Here is a 17,188-nt window from a genome sequence, read left to right as displayed (position 1 = left end):
AAGGACATCTCTGTATTTTGCTTCGTTCAGCTTTCCTTCAACCCTGACCAGTCCCCCAGTCCCTGCCGCTGAAAAACATCCCCACAGCATGATGCTACCACCACCATGCTTCATCGTTGGGATGGTATTGCACAGGTGATGAGTGGTGCCTGGTTTCCTCCAGACTTGTTGCATGGAATTGAGGCCAAACAGTTCAATCTTCATTTCATCATACTAGAGAATCTTGTTTGTCACAGTCTGAGAGCTCTTTAGGTGCTTTTTTGTGTCATGCACTGAGGAGAGGCTTCCGTTTGGTCACTCTGTCATAAAGCCCAGATCAGTGGAGTGTTGCAGTGATGGTTGTAATTCTGCAAATTTCTCCCATCTCCACACATGATCTCTGAGCTCTGCAGGCAGTTCCTTTGACCTCATTGCTTGGTTTTTGCTCATATATGCATTTTCAGCTGTGAGATCTTATATAGACAGGTGTGTGCCTTTCCAAATCATGTCCAATCAATTGAATTTGCCACAGGTGGACTCCAATCAAAGTGTAGAAACTTCTCAAAGATGATCCAGAGAAACAGGATGCACCTGATCTAAATTTCAAGTGTCATAACAATAAAATAGACAAATTAAATGCCTCTTTGGTTATTTTCAGTCATTTTTACGTGGCTTTTCCATTTTTTTATCAATTCATCTCCAATCGATTTTTTTTTTAAATTTTTTTTTTTTTTTTGTCAGTACCAAAAACCACCACAAGATAGAAGTATGTGTTTAAAAAAGGAAAACAAGTTTTATTGAACGGTGGTCTGAGAAAGTGATTTTCCCCAGCAGGGGGCTGTCATACACCCTGTTTGAGTGAGCTGTTTGTTCTGCAAACTTATTTGCTTTTAGACTGTTTGCTAGTACGGACTCATGCCCACTGGTGTTTTAATGTGTAATTATTTTTGAAGGAAATTTGGTCATTTACGATCTTTCTTTAGATTTGTGTTAATGATGTTGATGATAATTAAAATAAGTATTTTTAAATACAGTTTAAAAATAGTAGTAATAGTAAATTAGCCATACTACTACTACTACTACTACTACTACTACTAATGATGACAATAATAACTAAATAGATTATTATTATTATTATTATTATTATTATACTTGTGTATTTAATTATAAAATTATTTTTATGATGATTATATTTTTATTTAATTTAAATATAATATATAATTTTATACTAATAATAGATAAATAAATCAATAACAATAATGCAATAACAACTTATTGTATAATTATACAATTTATGATGATGATTTAAAATTATTTTTATTTTATTTTATATATTATATAATTTAAAACAATACTAGTAATATTAAATTAGCTTCTAATAATAATTATAAGTTAATGTTATACTTTATTTCATTGTACAAATTATTATACGTACAAATTATTATACGTATTATTATTATTATCAATACTATTATACGTATTATTATTATTATTAATACTATTATTATTAATACTATTATTATACGTATTATTATTATTATTATTATTATTATTATTATTCATTGTGAAAGAGTTAAACAGTAAAAGTGAAAACCCTCGCTGTGATTGGTCTAAAGTTGGCCACAGGGTTGGACCATTTCACGCTTGTTAGTGTAAGTGTGTGTGTGTGTGTGTGTGTGAGAGTATGTCCTGAGTGTCTGTCTGGACGGCGAATTTAGTTAACGGTATTTCTTTAACACTGTTTGATACGAATTTCAAACCAAATCAGTAATTTGTCGGCGTCGTTTTGTTACATGAAGACTCTGTAGAGATAAGTCGAGATAAAGAGATCAGGACTCAGTCACAGTAGTGCGTGGACTGCACGCGGACTGTCATCTGTGATCAATGCGTATTTTAATCGCGCAAAAATAGATGACGTCAGAGCGTTCGCGAATACAGTTGCGCGTGATTAAATTGCGATCAGATTGATTTCGCTGTATCGCGTTTGCAGAAGGATTTTGAATGTAGCGCTAAGTTTAAAGAGGCATGAAGTGTCTGGACTATTTTAGAAGGATGTAATCATGATTTTTCATCTATTCGTCTTGAGGAACACTTTATAAATATTAGTCATTGTTGGTAAGTCATGCATTATTTTACTGCAGGTTTTATGGTTTCAAATGCACTTTTAACCCCATTAGAACCACGTTTTATGCTTATGTACTGATAGTTGCATGAATTATATCTTGTAGCAAATTTTGTGATGTGATTTATTACAAGCAGTGCTTTTTCTAAGACAGCTTTAGTTGTGTTAGAATTTTAATTCAATGCCATATACATTTACGAAAGTAAAACAGAACTTTATAAAGTTATTCCAAATGCACTGGACATTCAGAATAATGCACAATTTCTTGTTCTCTTCTAACAACTTTATTTTACTCTTAGATTTGAAGAATCCGAGATCAATTTTGTAGTGACATCATGGAACTCTTTTGGATTGCTTTCTTCGTTTTTGACATTATTTTCATGTCAGACTGTGCCAGAGGTGAGTAAAAGCATTTTTGCTCTTGTAAAATGTCTGAAAATACAGTAAAGCTGACTCAGTCGAGGGTTAAATGGTTTAAGTACCTGCAGCTGTTTGCAAGAAACCCCTTAAGTTAAAAAAAAAAAAAAAAAAACCTTAATGACAATATACTTAAAATTATAAATGTGTTTTCTTAACCTAAATACATTTCTTGCAACTGGGCTCTGTTGTTTACGAACACAAAATTGCATAAAGCATAATATGTTTGATATGACTTTTTTTCTTTGGTAAGAAACATTTCAGAACTAATTTTATCACTATAAAGTAATTTTACGAGCATGTTGTTCTAGTTGTGTTAAGATATAGGTTAAGTAACAGTTACTTATTGGGCACATGCATGTCATGTATGCTTGTCAGTATGCTCAAGATTTGCATAAAAATTATAACAAAAGATTTTAAGCTTGTTAGGTAAATAGGAGCTTGACCCAAACTTTAGACCTTATACGTTACATAAAAGCAGTTGCATATGTGTTTTAAAAGAATATGCTTTCAGAATCAAAGATGTGCAAGAATCATTTATTTGCTTTTGAATTTAACATCCAAAAATAATTAAGCTGCATGTATGTTTATGGTTTTCAATATGTAGGCTAAGTGACACAAAATGTGGAAGGTTTTGCATAAGTGCTTTGTTTAATGTTGATTTTAACAATGTACTATATTCTGTTTGGTGCAGAGAAGCCAAATTCAAGATTAATCTTCAGTTGTGTTTGTTTTTTTACACTTATAATTGATTAAAAATGCTGCAAGATTCCTTTTTTTATTTTTATTATATATATATATATATATATATATCCCCTTTTCTCCCAATTTGGAATGCCCAATTACCACCACTTAGTAGGTCCTCGTGGTGGCGCGGTTACTCACCTCAATCCGGGTGGCGGAGGACAAGTCTCAGCTGTCTCCGCTTCTGAGACCGTCAATCCACACATCTTATCACGTGGCTCGTTGTGCATGACTCCGCGGAGACTCCGCATGTGGTGGCTCATGCTACTCTCCGCGATCCACGCATAACTTACTAAGCGTCCCATTGAGAGCGAGAACCAATAATCGTGACCACGAGGAGGTTACCCCATGTGACTCTACCCTCCCTTGCAACCAGGACAATTTGGTTGCTTAGGAGACCTGGCTGGAGTCACTCAGAACACCCTGGATTCAAACTCGCGACTCCAGGGGTGGTAGTCAGCATCAATACTCGCTAAGCTACCCAGGCCCCCGCTGCAAGACTCTTTAAATTATTATTTAATATTTAATTGACAGGCAAGTGTATTATTTTAAAAGATGTTGGTCTTTCATGCATAGGAGGGCCTGAAAACTTCTTAAATTCAGTCCACCTCTTACATTTTTGGAGGTGAAATTCAATCAGCCTGGAACTTGAGGGATTCCTTTAACTTGTCCATTTAGACCAGGCTCTGATTCAAAGACTTTTGAGTCCTGTCTCTGGCATTGTTTGCTGAAAGCGGTCCTCTCACATTAGCCGATTCTTCCTTTTGGACTGAAACTAACCATCATTTCCATTCAGTATGGGCTGAATGGGGGTCGGGGCCACTGATGGGCAGATAGTACAGCTCACTGACTCCACTCCATCAGGGCTGCATGTGAAGCGTGAGCCATGGAGTCTCCCTTTTGCATTTTAGCATACACCTCAGACTCAACAGTCTGTCACCGGAGCTGGATAGAAATAGAAAGAAAGAGAGAGAGAGAGAGAGAGAGAGAGAGAGAGAGAGAGAGAGAGGCCAAGCAACGTTTGGGCAGATTGCATCTGTGAGGGGCCCTGAACAATGTGGCATTCACAGTCACAGAGCCCTGGCCTTCATGGAGACGCTTAGCCAAAAGTAAACAGAAATGCAAGAAAGCAATGCGATTAGATTAGTCAATTATGTTTGTTTGCAATGCAATACCTAAAGATGTGCCTCCCCAAGCCAAAGCATTTGGAGATTTATGTTTGTAAGTAAGTGCAGTCAATTTGACAATTTGTCGATCGTATCTGGGGCACAAAGCTACAGGCACGCTTGATATGTTGTGCTTGTTACAAGGTTAAGAAACAAATAAATCTGTCAGTCCAATGAAGACTGTCCAAATAGTCATATTACTTTGGAAAGGAAAAAAAATTCTGTAATTATTTACTCACCCTCGTTTGGTTCCAAACCCATATGCTGTTATTTTTTTCCGTGAAACACAAAAAGAGACATTTTGAAAAAAATGTGCACAGTTCTTTTCCAAACAACAACAGTTCATAGTGACCACAGCTGTCAAGCTCCAAAGTTGACAGAAAACACTATAAAAGCAGATAAAGTAGTACATATGACTGGTGCGCAGTGTTGGGTGTAATCCAGATTCAAAGTAATTAGTTACTGTAATCGAATTACTTAAAGCATTACATTTTAAATTCTTGTAATCAGATTATAGTTACTGACTTTCAGTTAATTTAATTACTTTTAAAAACATTATAGGGTTGTGCTTATTTCTTTTATATTATTTATATAGAATACATGAATTATGGCCCCATATCAAGTGATTGTGAAGGAGAAATGTGATGTGCTGAGTGTATGAAAGAAATATAGACATTTTGAATTTGTTGAGCGGAAAAGTGTTTTAGAAAGTAACTTAAAAGTAAAGTAATTAGTAATTTGATTACTTTTTCAATTAAGTAATTAGTAAAGTAATATGATAAAAATTTTAGAGAAATAATACGTTATTTGTTAATTTGTTTTTTGAAAGATTACGATACATTAATTTGGAACCGAGGATGAGATCTGAGAGAGCCAGCGAGGGAATTATATTTGACATCAAATTATAATGCATTAATAAGACAGAAGTGCTCAGACAGAAAGTACTGTACTATAGCACAATGTTTTAAACGGCAGCATTTAGTCCAATATTTTTAAAATAGTTGCTTCTGTAAAGGATAATTCAGCCAACATGAAAGTTCTGTCATCTTTTCTCACCCTAATGTTGTTCCTTTCTTCCGTGGAACACAAAAGGAAATGTTTGACAAAGTTTTTTTTTTTTTTCTAGAATGTGAGGGGAGTGCATCACTTCAGATAAATATTTTCCAATGTTAATGGAAGCATTTGTGCAAAAAAACACAAACTGTGCAGCTTTTGCTATGTTTACGGGTCCAGACAAACCAAAGTAGAACAATTAGCATCCGATTCCGTCAGCTGACCAGTTTGAATGTTTGTAGATGCAACGTGCATCCAGTCGCATTTGAATCACTTTTGGCCTGTACGCCATCCTTGCCAGAAGCAAGCTTTAACAATCCCATGTGGAATTCCAACATGTTGTCCACAGGAAAAAACATTAAAGTGTGCAGTTTATATGATGCAATGTTCTCATAGCTTGAATGGATATCATTGTAAGACACTGAGTGACTGTAATTAAGACCCTCAAGCCATGTTAGTAGCTGCTTCCCATTTTTTTGTTTTACATACATTGGGTATTAACAATGCAGAAGTTGCTCTTTATGTCTTTATGCCAGAATTAGACTCCAATTGGACGAACTCGACTTGTGTGTTGGCTCTTTTAGAAGGATGGAATCATGGAAATGTGTGGGATAGTTAAACATGCTGTTTGTGGAACATATGGGGTTGGACTCTGAAGATGGGCTGAATTGTTTGTAGGCACGCGCTGATTTGTTTACACTGATGTAGACCACCCTTGCAGCATATGCCTATATTCACTGAAATGTGTGGATATAATGGAGCAAACAGTCAGATGGTCTGCTTGCAAAATGACCTTCACCCTCACGAATACGGATCTGATGGACGTTAAATATGCATGTCTGGAAAAAATAGCAAGAAAAAATTAGAGCCTCAAATTTTCCAATCCAAGAACCAAGAGAAAGAAGCTAACAGTGAATTGTTCTACCTCTCCCATCCCCCCTTCTATTCTCTCTTCCTTTTTTTTTTTTTTTTTACCTTTTTTTCTGCTTCTTGGTTTATAACAAATAAAAGATATTCAGGAAGTTAAAGGAATAGCTTGGTCATTATTTTCTCACCCTAATGTCATTCCAAACTTGTATGACTTTGTTTTATTTATAAAAGGAAAAATGTAGAAAAATCTTCGTACACCTTTTTGCCATATAATGAATATTTATTCAGCAACATGATCAAACGGGAAGACGGCATGTTGTTTCCAAAAGTTCCGGTACCATTGGATCAGCCACATTATGTACCTTCCCCTGTAGTGCGACTGGAAGCACATTGCGTCTTCAGCGTGGGAGACCTAGGTGCTGAAACCAGGAAGTCATCGCGTTTGCATAATCAGTGATGCATTTTTCCCTCTAACATTACATTTTTACTCCAGTGATGGTTAGATTTAATTTTGGGGTTTTTGGTTGGGGGGTACAGTTTATAAAATAGGCACTCTTTTACATTTACAGCCTGTACTGCTGTAAACAACTCGCTTTTGGCGCCCCTCCATGGACATTTCACGGAAAATGGAGCTCGCACATGCCTATGCCCAATGACGCTTATCGCTTTGGCAACGGGGGGCAGTGTTATGCATTTCGGTATGCACAGGCCAAATTTTAGCTAAAGAAAAGTCAACCTACTGTTTCCAATTTCATTGAGAGATCAGTCTTGACTCTGTCAAGCTCCAAAAAGAACAAAGACATAGAAACCATAAAACCACAGTAATAGTCGATACGACTCATGTGCTATATTCCAAGTCTTCTGAAGGAATGTGACCACTTTGTGTGATGAACAGACCCAAATTGTTTTTAATCACTCTCTCTAATCAAATCACACTGTAGCTTTATGGTTGGTTTTGTGTCATTTTTGGAACTTGATAGTCCAGAGTCACCATTCACTTTCATTGTATGTCAAAAAGCAGTGTGAAGATTAAGATTTTTCGTTTTGTGTTCCATGGAGGAAAGTAAGCCATACAGGTTTGGGGCGACAATAGGGTGAGTCAGTAATGCCAATTAAAATTTTTGGGTTAAGGTCTGAGGGTGTTTTGGGCCCTGGAGATGTTTTGACATGCCTTGACATTTGTGCTTTTTTCAGTTGCTTAAAAACATATTAATGGCTAAAGTCTGATAACACTGTATTCAGCACAAACTGGGCTACAATAATATGTGAGCAACATGTATGTACATGTTTGTATTTTTGAGAAATGTACGTTTATGCGTGGTTTTTGAAAAAACAAAAATGTTAACTCACTGAAATAAGGTCATGTAACACATACTAAACATTTGTTCACAAGACTTTTGAGGACTGGATCTTGTAGCCTAGAGTTTTTGCTACAAAATGATGTGAAAACCATCCTGATCACTCATTCATACAAAACAATATAGTCATTTAACTTTTATAAGACACTTTTAGTGTTAGAAAGGCCATATGTGAGGAGGCGTGGATGATAATGAATTGTGATTCACACCTGAGGAGACAAAGACCCCTCCCCTGAGAGAGAATGAATGTGAGAAGACTTAATGATTGAATGTATTGTTTGTAGCGTATTCACAAAATCAAGTTTAAGTTAAAAGAAGTAATCTGACTATTCATTTTCTTTACATAAAGACTTTACTTAAAATCTTTAGACCTACACTTCCATTTAAAAGTTTTAGATTGGTAAGAATTTTTAATGTTTTTAAAAGAAGTCTCTTCTGCTCACCAAGGCTGCATTTATTTGATCCAAAATACAGCAAAAACAGTGATATTGTGAAATATTTTTTACAATTTAAAATAAATGTTTTCTATTTGAATATACTGTAAAATGCAATTTATTCCTGTGATCAAAGCTGAATTTTCAACATCATTACTGCAGTCTTCAGTGTCACATGATCCTTCAGAAAACATTCTAATATGCTGATTTTCTAATATGGGCATATTTACAGCACATTTTACACATTTACACCCGAACAGATATTTGCAAGCACAAGCTTCGTTGATGATGAGGCAGCATAAACACTAGTTAAAATATAATCTAAACATTCATATTATGTATATCATATTACATATCATATTTATATCATACAGCATACAATTTAAATACCTGCTTTAGCTGAAACAACATTTAAATGTAACTAAAACTTGCCTATTAGGACATATTTCAAATTTCAATATTCTGAATCCTGGCTGGCAAGTCTGGAAATAGTCCAACTAGTAAAATATGTACATGTTTATATAAAATAGCATGTCAACTAATATGTAAGTCAAACTAAATGACTTACTCATCCGAAATTGTATTCTCGGCTGGATCAAGTCGCTCTTCAAAATTCAAACGTTCATCATCGGATTCCCGCTCTTCTTCTGAGGAAAATGTGAACTCTTCATCACTATCCAGGTGCTTCCTCACCTGTGTAGCGTGCCATCTTCCAAACGCGCAGAAAAGTGAATGAACTTGATGCTTTTTAAGGCACTGTTGGGGGCTTTTACCATTTGCATTGATCGCCTCAGCACATTACCGTATGTATAGCGTGCTCCGCTGGTGGGCGGGATCACATTAGGGATAATTAGCTGAGCCAGGAGAAACTGTACATCGCTTTGTTTCATACAGATTACATTGCAGGAGAATATTTGTTTTAAATTTGAATTATTTTATTTAAAATTAGACATTTTAAGCTTTCTTTAGACATATGTTTCATGTTTGTGTGATAAATATTCGTGGAGTTTCAGTTCATTTTTGTGACGTGTTGCTCGCGGAGACAGAGACGGCTAAAAGCGCACCGCATTTTCTTTATTTTACAAAAGCACAAGATTTTGTTGTTATTGTGAGTGTACACAAATAAAAGTAGACCCTTTATACCCTTTAATGATGTCTTACACTTATCTGTATGCCCAAAAATGACGGAGTATTTTAAGTTGTTTCCGCTGTTATGAGGAAAAATCCAGCAGGACGCGCCGGTGTGTCAGTCAACCCCAGAGGGTTAACTATCCTTTTCATTAAAGGGTTTAAGAAACATGGCGTTACAGTTGCAGTCATCTCCAGAGTTTTTTTTTTTGGGGGGGGGGGGATTTTCTCCCCAATTTGGCATGCCCAATTCCTAATGTGTTCTAGGTCCACGTGGTGGCATAGTGACTCAATCCGAGTGGCGGAGGATGAATCTCAGTTGCCTCTGCGTCTGAGACAGTCAATCAGCACATCTTATCATGTGGCTTGTTGAGCACGTTACCGCAGAGACCTAGCGCGTGTGGAGGCTTCACGCTATTCTCCACAGCATCCACGCATAACTCACCATGCGCCCCACTGAGAGCGAGAACCACATTATAGCGACGACGAGGAGGTTAACCCAACGTGACTCTACCCACCCTAGCAATCGGGCCAAGTGGTTGCTTAGGAAGCCTGACTGGAGTCACTCAGCACGCCCTGGATTTGAATTTGCGGTGTGGTAGTCAGCGTCTTTACTTGCTGAGCTACCCAGGCCCCCATCTCCAGAGCTTTATTTAAAGCAGTCAAAGGTGTCTCCAAACAGTGGGCGGGTTGATGATTTTGGCTTGTCCTTTATCTTCAAACTTCCTCTACTTCAGCAGGAAACTTCCTTTGCCCTTCATGGTGTGTAAATCTTGGAACCGAAGTCACTTGTAGACAGTTGGATGGATAGATTTCCTCAAGGATAACTGGAGTTGGTGAAGAAGGCTGTTGCACTCATTACCACTGAGGAAGACACAATGAAGAATGGTTGTTAAGTGGACCCAATAATTTAGTTATTGTGAAGTCAAATGGTGTTTACATAGTGGCCATTTTTGTGTCACCTACTCCCATTTGCGATAGACTGTGAGGGACATTCTTCTGTAATGAGGTGGAAAAATGGCTGGGGAATATAAATGGTCTCATTTGCTTCACCAATGTAGAAACCCCTTCACGATTTTGTTCATAGACCATGAACAAAATCAAACACCTTTAGCTCCAATTGAAATGAAAGGTGTTGGGCTTACATAACTCTAAATTTCAAATGATTCTTAAATAATTATTAAACTTCTGAAGTTGCAAACTAGATTTGTTAAAGTTAGTGACTATAAATTAGTGCTCAGCCAATATTACTTTTTCAATAGCCAATGCCTTTGCTGATATCTAGAGAGCAGTGTGGCTGATGGCCATTATAATGCCTATATACCTGCTGGAAAACCATCTTTAACCAGCCTGAACTGGTTTGCTTGTCTTTGCTGGTTTAAGATGGCCAGCCTGGCCAAGCAGGTTTTCAGCTTGTCTAGCTGGTTTCCCAGCCTGATCAGCTGAAATGTGCCCGGAAATGAGACAAACAATTTCTGAAATTAAATAAACATCTAATTTACACTAAATTATCTTAACTAAGCATTGTGAATTGACAAGGCTGTAGATTTTGTAGTTACTGTCCGATTCCAGTAATATCAAAATGGCCAAATATCAGCCTGGCAAATAGGTCAGCCTGTAACTACTTTAAATAAAATCAGTAAATTATTCAGGTTGCAGATATTTGGTTTTAACAGTGACCACTGTTGGGTTTATCAATGCTGTTTAGTTGTGATCCTCTCCATGCTTTTAATGCTGGGTAATGTGATTTTGATTAGTTTATTAAAAAAAGACCAAAAGGTCTGCAGTCATGTGACGAGTGGCATATGGTGACTCATCTGGTGGCTAAAAGAGGTTTACAAATCCTGCAGTGCTGTGGAAGGTTGGGGAGTTCCTCTACTGGCCTTGGTGCCTCATGGTGCCTGGATGCTGGTGCAGGATCTTGTTACTCAATGGGGGAGGTGCTCGTAATGATGGAAGTGTGAAAAGAGGAAAAACAGGCCAATTTGAATTGGGGGCTAAATGTGTGACTGAGCAGTTGTGCCCAGTATGTTATCTACTCCTGACTGAAATTTGAAAGCCAATTACAGTACAAACCAAGCACCAGCAGATGTCATGCATACGTCGGCTGCCCAGCTTTTAAATTCCTTTAACAAAAGCAACTTGGTCCTTATGAACGTTACACATGGTGTGTCCCAAAGCAGTAAATCTCAGTCAAATGGGAAGTTTGTTAAACAGTCCGCCAATAGCATGTTGATAGCTGCCGGGACTCTGTCCTACACGTTTCACATGCTCACTTGCACTTTCTGGTAGTGGTATCGCCTGAATAGCTCATTGTTGTGGGCCGGTGGTCTGTGTTTGGCCAGTGCAGTGCAGAAAAGTTCAAAGGTCAGAATAGAAGACCACAGAGGGGGCCTGGTTGGGTCGCATGCCTGACCCTACACCAGAGGTCTTACAATAACATGTCAGTTCTCCTGTTTTGTCTGCCTGTGTGTCACTTTTCCACACACTTCCCGTTTTTCAGATTTCGACTTTTTGGCTCGGCTCTCCTCGCACTGTTTGGGATTCCTCCTACCCCCGTATCTCCAGCTGTTCTTTTGGTTGCATTACAAATGAGATGTTGAAAAGTAATCCTCAGACTGGAGACAGCTCCCCTTGTTTTCTTCAGGATTTGGCATGTCAGTTTGTGTTGGGGCCTGTGCCTCACCAGCAGCTGTGTATATGTCATATGTCAGATGCAGATCTGATGCTCCCTGTGCAACAGGAGTCAACGCCAGCCTCAAACAAAAAGGTATGCGTGTAATTGATGGAAGGCATCTCTTACAGTCACACTGTTTCCTGACATGCAAATGCATCAGCTGCCTGAGAACTTTTATGTTTAGGCAGGGCAACACAATACAACACCAAAGACAGTTGACATTACCAGTACAATCTAAAAATACAACATATATGAACAAAATATTTAAATATTTTTTTCCAATCTGGTCTTTTAAAAACAGGTTAGTAGACCTACATTTTGAAAATTATTTTTACGTGGCTCGTTGTAGGTATCATGGCAATATGACATTATTGGTTAGGTTTAGGGTAGGGAGGAAGGTTTTTTTTATTTTAAAATCGATAGAGCATAAAACTTTAAAACCGCATCTGTTTGTCAGAAAATTGAACTCGCTTTTAGTGGCACTCAGTGGACATTTCACTTCAGAACTGTCGCAATATGTGTAAGTAGCCACTTAAAGGTGCACTCAGTAACTTTTGTCTTTGTGTCGTCTTGGACTTACACTGACACCTTTCGGCTTGGAAGCAGCATCATTTAAAATCAGTAGTTCACAGTCAGCCATGATTACTTTAATCAATAAGTGAAAGTGTCAAATAACAGGACGGTTACTGAGATTAAGCGAGTAGAATTGGGCTGGTCATGTGATTCTAAAATGGCAGCCCCCTTGTGCAGACCCTCTCCATGTAGAAAAAAACTGCTATTATAAGGTTACTGATATGACTGGAGTTTTCATTTTAATGTGAGTGCTCATGATTTCCTACATACAGTATATTGCAAAATTACAATTCATGTCTTTAGGAGTTCTATCTCTCTCTCTCTCTCTCTCTCTCTCTCTGTGTGTGTGTGTGTGTGTGTGTGTATACAGTTTCTATCTGTGTATCTGCCTATCTGTGTATCTGTGTATCTCTCTATCCTTCTATCTGTCTATCTATCTATCTATATATCTGTCCGTCTAACTGTATATCTATCTAAACTTGCTTTTAACGTTGCATCATGTGAGTGTTCTGTCAGTAATGAAGGGGGCAAGGCATGGCACTTACTGCTCATAATCCTGTGCCGTGTCTGACCTGCCCCAAATATCCACCCCATTGACAAGACTGTATGCAGTGCCCACCGCATGCCATCTGGCAGTTCTGAATTACAAGTACTTGGACTGGCTCTCAGAGATGCCAGTATCCAGAGCAAAGGGACATGCACACTTTTGCATTCTGTTCCAGTAAGTGCAACAAATTTGGAGTTGTACGGAACTGCACTGCACTGGTGTAACAATATGGCAATTCTAAAATATAATATCTAAATACATCATATACAGTGGCTCCAAATAAGTATTTAAACACACAACTGTATGAATTTCACTGCATTAGATAGCAGAATTTCAAACCAAGTGGCATCTTCAAACAAATGATGCTAGCACTTTTTTCAAAACTAACTTTACTTTTCTGAGCCATTTTGCAATATGATTTAACGTGATTTTAGTGGCTGTATAAAGTCACGGTCCACTAATGTTGGACAATTAAATACTTTTTGGCTTAATTTTGAACAATATATTAATTGATTTTATCTCTTTAAAACCATGACAATCTCCTGTGCAACTTATTCCAAACCACTGCTATATTCTACACAGGTCTATAGCTATTCTGCATGCATTGCTCCACAGGTTTGCTGTCCAGTTTTTTCTTCTCACCCCTTGCAATTTGTTTGTAGGGCAATTAGGAATGTAACCTTTTGACCCTGATAATACCGAGTTACCTCTTTGTCCCTTGAACATCATGCCATGGCCCTCCCCTGCTGGCATACCCTGTTCAAGGTGAAAGGTTTTCCGTCCTTAAACAACAGCCACGGAGTTGACTGACGCTAAGTGACTGGAGGAATGCAAGGAGATTTCCTCGCCATTGTCAAACAGAGGCCTCCAACAGTTGATCTACTCAACAACTTTCGATCATTTTTTTTTTCAATTCAAGCCACCTGTTTATTATTTATTGATACATTTTTTGTGAATGCAGTTTTTGGTGCATACATTGACCCATAAGAAAGAAAAATATCCCAAATGATATCTCTTAAATATCTCATGGACCGGCAGTGCAGGTGCAGGCAGGCTGTCGTGTGCCTAATAAAAAGTGCACACAGCCCTATCGTAACCTTCCCAACACCCCACATAAGTAGCATAGTCCCTCATCACCAAGGGGGTGGACAAGACGCACTTACAATGGGAATAGGCCGCACCAGCTGTTTGACCTTTGCTCTTTTTTTTTTTTTTTTTGAAAAAATTAAAAATTCACTTAGCTGGGGCCAAGATACATACGTGCCGGGGAAGGTGTTCTTTTTCCCCACGGAGAAAAGACACCGAGGAGACCACATCCTGCCCGAAGGGGAGGTTAACATGCAGAGAATACATGGACTTACCAAACAGGAAGTACCACACATGGAAAGGAGTCCCCGTGGTAGGTCCTACATGGAAGGGAGGATCTCTACAATGCAGCGACCAGTGGCAGAGCAGAACTCTGCCCAAGGGAAGACAAGGGTTTTCCCATCAGGGAAACCGTACTATGGAAAATACCTCATATAGGATTACCGACAGGGAACCACCACACACAGAGCACCTATCCCAAGTACAGGGGCTGACCTGACAGGGCATACTTCACGAGTACTGGTCCTGGCGTCGAATTCCTCCACCGAATTCGCCTGCCACAGGGTGCTGAGGGAGGAAAGACATCAGGGTTTGCCGGTCCCGGGAACTCACGTGGACGAAAAAGCGCACATTATCCTCTCAGGGAGGGGAAAGGTGCTAAGTGCAAGTGGTACACCCAGCCAGCTGCCTGCAACTTACCTGTTTGTACCCGCTAACACACGGGACGAAACTGGCTCAACCCGGAGATTGTAAAATCTCGCAAAGGTATTGGGTGTCGCCTAGCCCACTGCTCTACAGATGTCTGTTAGAGAGGCACAGTTCGCCAGGGCCCAGGAGGTGATGGCATCCACAATCCAGTGGGCAATCATCTGTTTGGAGACAGCCTTCCCCTTCTGCTGTCCCCCAAATCAGACAAAGAGCTGCTCAGAGCATCTAAAGCTCTCTGTGCAGTCCAGGTAAACACGCAAAGTGCAAACCGGACACAGCAATGACAAGGCTGGGTCTGCCTACTCCCAGGGCAGCGCTTGCAAGTTCACCACCTGATCCCTGAAAGGGGTAGTGGGAACCTTGGGCACATAGCCCGGCCGGGGTCTCAGGATCACGTGAGAGTATGCCGGACTGAACTCTAGGCACATATCGCCGACAGAGAATGCCTGCATGTCCCCAACTCTCTTTATGTAAGTGAGCGCAGTCAGGAGGGCCATCTACAATGAGAGAGCCTTTAGCTTGACTGACTCCAGGGACTCAAACGGGGCTCTCTGTAGGCCCAGCAAGACTACAGAGAGGTCCTATGAGGGAACAAGGCGTGGCCTAGGAGGATTCAACCTCCTGGTGCCTCTAAGGAACCTGATGATCAGGTCGTGCTTCCCCAAAGACTTACCGTCTACTGCACCGTGATGTGCCGCTATGGCGGCCACATATGCTTTTAAGGTGGAGGGGGACAGCCGTCCCTCCAACCTCTCCTGCAGGAAGGAGAGCACCGACCTGACTGTGCAACTCTTTGGGTCTTCACCTCGGGAAGAACACCAATTCTGACGATTGAGCAAAAAAACTCTCTTGATTCTGAGATAACCTTGGAGGAGCTTGATGAGGTAAATAAGTCCCTACCTACTGGCAAGGCTCTGGGGACAGATGGTTTTGCCGCAGAATTTTTTTAGATCCTATGCTACAGAACTGGCTCCACTTTTGTTAGAAATTTATACTGAATCATTAAAGAATGGAAAGCTTCCACCAACCATGACACAAGCGGATCAGTCTGATTCAAAAGAGGTGCACAGTCAGGTGAGATGCTCTGTAAGGGGGAGAGCTTGCTCTTTTCCTAGTTGACTTGAAGCCCCAATCGGCTTAAGTGTCTGAGCACCAGGTCCCTGTGCGCACACAATAAATCTTGAGAGTGAGCTAGAATCAGCCAGTCGTCGAGATAGTTGAGGATGTGGACGCCCACTTCCCTTAGCGGGGCAAGGGCTGCTTCTGCGACTTTTGCAAAATCGAGACATGAAAGTACGCATCCTTCAGGTCTACTGCCGCAAACCAATCGCAGCTGGGTGTGTGGAGGCAGAGGACCCGCGTCCGTAACGCCCCTGCTGCAAGTGTTTGATGAACGGCTGTCATGACAACGACGGCCGTAGACACAGAATGTGTGACCCAGAGATTGAGGAAACCGCTCTTTTTTTGAAAATCGGGGTGGCGCAGCCCCTTGTGTGTGCTGCGAAATAAAAAAAAAGGGAACAAAAGATTCTCCTCCCTGCCCTCCACCGAGGGATGGAGTGGTCTGTGTACCACCTTCTGGCTTGCAGCGGGTCTCCTCACCCCTGGATCGCCCATCTCAGGGATGCTTCGAAGCCTTCCTGGGGTTCTCAGCTTCCTGCGGGGGGCTCTACGCCAGGGCCGAGTGGTTGGCTCTGGCTGTGGCAGAGCCGGTGTTGCTGCTGCAGGAGGATGTCCTCAGGATGCGGGATCTCGGCGGCCCGTAGGAAGAATCACGCTGAAGCAGGATGTGCTGGATGGCCTCCGTCTGCTTCTTGACTGTCGAGAACTGCTGGGCAAAGTCCTCGACAGTGTCGCCGAACAGGCCACCTTGCGAGATGGGCGCGTCAAGAAAGCGGACCTTGTCGGTATAGCTCATCTGTGCAATGTTGAGCCACAGGTGGCGCTCCTGGACCACCATGTGCCTGCGAGCCTGCGCCGTGACCATCGTCACCCGTAGGGTGAGGTCGGTCGCCGAGTGCAGCTCCTGCTTCAATCCCGGGTCAGGACTACCCTCCTGCAGCTGTTTCAGTGCCTTGGCCTGGTGGACTTGCAGGAGGGCCATGGCATGCAGGGCGGAGGCGGCCTGTCCAGTGGCACTGTAAGCCTTGGCCATCAGTGACAACGTAAACTAATTATAAAATAATATATATATTGTCACACTATTTTTAAGAGGTAGATTGAGGAATACTAAAGAGGTGTGGGCACAACTCCAAAAAATGAATGTAATATAGGGGGTGGAATGTGGTCCTGGGTCACTAAAGACCCGATGTATGCATGTAAGGGT

General features: G+C 40.4%; 1 protein-coding gene across 1 annotated transcript in view; it reads left to right on the top strand.

Annotated features, from left to right (window-relative positions):
* The first annotated feature begins 1,670 nt into the window (after positions 1-1,670).
* Positions 1,671-17,188, top strand: part of LOC127413364 (fibroblast growth factor receptor-like 1) — a 98,873-nt gene continuing 83,355 nt past the window's right edge. The window contains exons 1-2 of the mRNA XM_051650463.1: positions 1,671-2,094; positions 2,401-2,500. Coding sequence (XP_051506423.1) covers positions 2,437-2,500 — 64 coding nt within the window. The 5' untranslated portion in view covers positions 1,671-2,094; positions 2,401-2,436. The remainder of the gene's footprint in view (positions 2,095-2,400; positions 2,501-17,188) is intronic.

Source organism: Myxocyprinus asiaticus, chromosome 22 (genome assembly GCF_019703515.2).
Source record: "Myxocyprinus asiaticus isolate MX2 ecotype Aquarium Trade chromosome 22, UBuf_Myxa_2, whole genome shotgun sequence".
Classification (NCBI taxonomy): domain Eukaryota; kingdom Metazoa; phylum Chordata; class Actinopteri; order Cypriniformes; family Catostomidae; genus Myxocyprinus; species Myxocyprinus asiaticus.
Note: the sequence above shows the minus strand (reverse complement) of the source record. Positions and strands in the feature narration are given on the sequence as shown.